The sequence below is a fragment of the Stegastes partitus genome, unplaced genomic scaffold, assembly GCF_000690725.1.
Source record: "Stegastes partitus isolate 25-593 unplaced genomic scaffold, Stegastes_partitus-1.0.2 Scaffold439, whole genome shotgun sequence".
Taxonomy (NCBI): domain Eukaryota; kingdom Metazoa; phylum Chordata; class Actinopteri; family Pomacentridae; genus Stegastes; species Stegastes partitus.
In genome coordinates, this window is record NW_007578170.1 from 313,432 (window position 1) to 318,780 (window position 5,349).

Sequence of the window (5,349 nt, forward strand, 5' to 3'; positions counted from 1 at the left end):
ATGATGAAGCACGGTGGTGGCAGCATCATGATGTGGGGATGCCTCTCTGCAGCAGCCCCAGGAGGCTTTTATATCAGTAATGAATGTTCTATGTTTGTGACCAAGTCCTCTGTAATAAAAGTATTTCATGTTTCTGTGACCTGCGGCTACATGTGGGAACATCACCAGTTGACTCCTACATGATGAATTTTTTGTACTTTTTATGGCTGTGAGCTCAAAGTGGAACTTTCCGTGACAGCTTTCCTACTTTCTGCTGTAAATCGGAGGCGGTCAGCAGACACCGTTCTCACCACGGTGCTGTGATATAATGGCTGTATGGTAACCCCCTGCTGGGCGGCGGCAGCATAAATGCATATAGTCACAGCAGGCGGCGGCTGGAAAGAGCAAAAGCAGCTATTGTTGGAGAGTCTGATTGTTTTACTGCAGCAGGAGAAGAAAAAACGTCCGATCCTTCGATTAAGGCGAACACAGGAAGGATGATGCATCTAACAATGAGCTCATGTCAGCGACTCAGATGCTCCACAGGTCTGTTATCAACCATCTCCTGCCTCTCCGTCACCTCCAGATGCTCCAGAACCCAGCGGGCCTCAGGGGGAACCTAAAGGACCGGCCCGCTGCCACCAGACATAAAACGAGCTGGAGGAGGCGGAGGCTGCAGCCCGATAACTGATGGACCCTCAGAGTCCAGGTTGGACATGAAAAAGAGAAAGGAGGAGGAAGAGGAGGAGGAGGAGGAAGGAGCAGAGGGAGGCAGCAGGACCAGAGGAGGTCGTTGGGTTTATTGATGGGCCCTGAGAGGAGAGCAGGAGGCTGGAGGAGGAGAAACGGTCGCTACGGGTAACGGGTTGTTCTTTATGGACAAATCACACAACCTGCACTGTGGTTACACCAGAGTAATGTTCTATTAATGTTCTGGTTTAAAACGGGTAAATAAGCTTTTTGACTTTTTTATTTCTGATATTACAAGATAATTTCTGAAATTTAAGTAGAAAATCTGCATAATGACATTTAATTTACTTTTTTAAAAAAACAAAAAAAACAAGCAAAAATAGAAAAACGGCAAAAAGTGTAAATAATATCGGCATCAAAATCTGTATTTTTATAAAATAATTTAAACATATTTTAATCAGAATATGGTTTTTGGTTTTTTTTTTGTTTTTTACACAGAATTATTTAAGGATTTAAAAATGGTTAATAACTTGCTAACAGCTTTACAAACTGTCCCCGTTTTGGCAAATTACAGAAAATATCTCGTAAAATTTGAAAAAAACAAAAAGAAAAATGCATTATTTACATGTTGATTGTAAACCAAAAACATAAAAATAGGCCACAACTGTAAATAATGTCTACAAATATTACACATAAAATCATTAAAATGTATAAAATAAAAAAATAAAACAGTATTTTAATGAACTAGTTCTTTAAATACTGGCAAAACTGACCTTAAAACTACTGTTTCACTGAATTTAAATGGACAAAAAACTGAATTATTTTACAGATATTTGTCATGATTCGAAGGAAAAATGACGCATATTAAATATTTGACGCATTTTTGCTGCTATTCTGTTATTTCTTCTGTTTTTGAATGTGCCAGAGATGTTTTTAACCCCGAGGAGGACGGAGCTGCTGAAACTGAGCTGCTTCGGTTTGTTGAGCAGAAAGCTGGAGGGAGGAGGACGACTGACTGGTTTGTGGTTTACATCGGTGTTGTCGTGTTGTGTTGTTGTGTTATTGTGTTGTGTCTGTGTGGTTCTGACCCGTATCCTCTCTGCGGCAGACACTCCAGGACGTCGTAGCAGAGGCTGAGCTGGTCGTCTCTCTCGCAGTTGTAGATGGAGTCCAGAGCGACGGACATCAGCTGGTCGGGGTCTCCGATGATCTTCTGCTGGCACTGATCGACGACAACAACGTGTGAGAGCGTCTCACAAAACGGACAGAAGTTATGGTTTAAAGACTTTAAACAGGTTCTTATTTTAACAATTTATTTTTATATTGTAGATGAAAATTACAGAAAACATCCAGTAAAATCAGAGAAAAATGTATTAATTTACAAATTTATTGTCCAAAAAAACTGCATTTAAATGAGCAAACATGTCAATATTTTATCGATATTTATTGCTATTTAAAAGAAAAAATATGCATATTAAGGAAGAAAAATAGTAAATCTTTTTTAAACTGTTATTTCACAGATTTTAAACCCTTTTCTAAAGTTTCAGATAATATCCAGTAAAATCACAGAAAAAAAGTACTAATTTACAAATTTACTGTAAATTAAAAAAAAAAAAAAAAGAAACACAGGTCAAAAACTGTAAATAATGCAAATATTAAAAATCTGTGTTTTTTTTCTCTATCTGCTCTTTTACATTTGACTGTAAAATCACCCAATTTAAAAAAGCAAAAGTATTATTTACATTTATCGTTAAAGATTTAAAATTTGTAAAATAAAAGTTAAATTATTTATCCATTTTTCTTTGTACATCAGATTTTTTTTTTAAAAAGGTATTAATTTACACATTATATATATATATATATATATTTAAATGGGGGAAAAAACATATTAAATTATTATTATTTTCCAGAATTTAATCGTTATTTGTTTGTATATTAATGACTAAAAAACTATAAATATTAATTTTAACTGTTATTTGCTTTTTTTGTTACATTTCAAATAATTTGTAGAATCACTGACAAAAAAATAACATCAATGTTAATAAAAATAAAAGAAAATTTTTTTAAAAAGCCAAAAGCATACATGACATCCAGTTAAAACCAAAATCTGTATTTTTTTAAATTTATTTTTTAAATAGTAATGAATTCATTTACTGTAGTCAGGTAAAAATCTCATCTAACTGATATTTGCCATCATGATTATGATTATTATTATTATTATTACTATTATTAGATATGTTTAATATTTTCTGGCGCCCCTGATGCCAGATTTTCATCTTTTTTTTCTCCACAGGTTTTATCTAATTTATTTCAGCGTCCAGGCTTCGGCGGCGGTGCGTCAGCGTGAGTGTTTGTGTGCGTCATGTTGTCTAACAGCCCTCAGCTCGTCCTTGGCTTTGCCCTTATGGCTTCATAAATATAACATTTACAGCGACTCCGGCCCTGACATCCCGGCAGCAGCCACACTGGGAGCGCGCTTTTATTTTTTCATTTCCTGTCGCTGCGTTTACGGTCGGCCGAGTGTGACGGCCTCGGGGCCTGCTGTTCGTCCGGATACGTACGTCAGGTTTGGAGTGCTGGAAGATGATGAGGGGCAGCGTCAGGTCTCTCCGGGCCAGGCCCACCAGGTACTCTCCCAGCAGAGACTCGGCGGCGCCCTCTTTCTGTCGCTCGCAGCGGTGCAGGAAGGGAACCATCCACTGGAAACAGTCCTTCACGTAGCGCTCGGGGCTGGACTGGAGACAGGAGGAGGTTCAGATACAGGCAGCAGATAGAAAGTTTTATGATGTCGACACTTAAAGGTTCAATACAGAGATGTGCAGCTTCAGTTTAGCAGCAGGAGACGACCTGATATATGGTGGGATGCAAAGTCTTTTTTGCACAAGTTGCACTGTGGTTAAACCACAGCAATGTTCTATTAATGTTGTTAATGGTTTAAAACGGGTAAATAAGCTTTTTGACTTTTATTTTATTTCTGATTTTACAAGATAATTTCTGAAATTTAAGAAGAAAATCTGCACGATGACATAAAAATGTATTAATTTACATGTTTTAAAATTAATATAAAAAAACAATTAAAAAAATATAAAAATGGCAAAAAGTGTAAATAACATCGGCATCAAAAATCTGTATTTTTATAAATTCATTTAAAAATATTTTACTCAGAATATTTTTGTTTTGTTTTGTTTTTTATTACATATCTAATTATTTAAGGATTTAAAAATGGTTCATAACTTGCTAACAGCTTTACAAACTGTCCCCGTTTTGTTAAATCACAGAAAAACCACCAAAACCGCACTCTTATCAAGGCTTCTATCAGGCAGCTCGTTAAAATGAAACTTCCATCAGTCCCAGCGATGCGCTCTCATCGGACTCCTCCATGTTCGTTGTTGTTAGCGTAGCGCTGACGCATCTCGTGCATCATGTGATCGGTGGACCATGAAACCGGGCGTCGCTGACAAACGCTGAATGCAAGCTGCGATTAAATGCGTTAATTTTTTTTTAACGTGTTATTTTTGTTGTAATTAATTAATCGTAATTAACGTGTTAAAGTATATCAGGGTTGGGACGTTAATTAATTAACGCGTTAATCTCCCACCCCTCTAAGTAACACAATCATGTGAACTCAAACCCAACAAAACCACATCTGGGACTCTGAAGCTTTACCTAAATTAGTGGCATTCATGTCCAACAAAGCTCTTAATTAAGCGTTGGGAGCCACTCGATGTCGTTTGTTCTGCGGCTACATCAGTCGTCCATTGTTTCTTTCTTTTCCAGAACACTGCGAACTCCTTCAAACTGCATTTACATGAAACTGTGCCGCGCAATTAAAGCCGACCTGCGACTGTAACGCAGCTGCAGCACGTGGGCCGCGGACGCATGTAAATCTGAGCCTCGACTCGCCCGCCCACACGCCGACGTTCCCGCTTTGCTGCCGCGATAAAGAAAGACATGGAGCGGAGAGGGAGATTTAATCTGGCCGGCTTCGGTAAACATTCACACACGGCGGCGCCCGGAGGGAGCTGCAGTCAAACAGCATGTAGTCAACACGCACGGCTCCGGGCCTCGCAGGCCGAGGCCGCCGGTTATGAGCTGCCGTTGGTCCCATGAGCTCCGCCGGGACGAGTTAGCGCCGTACCTGCTCTCCAGCTGCTGCTCACAGGAAAGTTTTGATCATCCAGCGTCGGAATGAAAAGATTTACTCTCACACTGCGCAACTTCTCTGTTTGTTTTGCCGCCTATTCAAGCTGCCATTAGCATACATTATGCTCTCTTAAGCAACAATCACAGACAATTATGCTCCAGAGCTGCAAAGTGAAAAGGAAAACGGTTTTCATATTTGCGCTGACAATCAACAGCCGGCGCGTTGCGGAGCAAACAAAGCAGCGCGCCGGGGGGGCACGGGAACAACCAGAGCTTCTGAGTGGATGTAAGGATGCAGACAATTAGAATATAAATTGATAAAGACTCCAAGGACGCCTTCTGATTCATCAGAAAAGAAAAGTGACACAATTCACATCAGATCATTAATTATAAAACTGTTCCTGTCTATGGCAAGACAACCAGAAGCTTACAGACACAAAACTGTCCGACATCAAATCAGATAGAAAAGAAACAGAAATAATGTTGGTCATCCTGACTGACCTAAAACAGGAAAAGTTTAGTCTGATTTAAAGTCAG

General features: G+C 39.1%; 1 protein-coding gene across 1 annotated transcript in view; it reads right to left on the reverse strand.

The window, feature by feature from the left end:
• Window positions 1-5,349, reverse strand: part of nbas (NBAS subunit of NRZ tethering complex) — a 232,923-nt gene that overhangs the window by 151,431 nt on the left and 76,143 nt on the right. The window contains exons 23-24 of the mRNA XM_008286182.1: window positions 3,231-3,404; window positions 1,758-1,891 (exon numbers count right to left, since the gene is read on the reverse strand). Of these exons, the coding sequence (XP_008284404.1) occupies window positions 1,758-1,891; window positions 3,231-3,404 (308 nt within the window). The remainder of the gene's footprint in view (window positions 1-1,757; window positions 1,892-3,230; window positions 3,405-5,349) is intronic.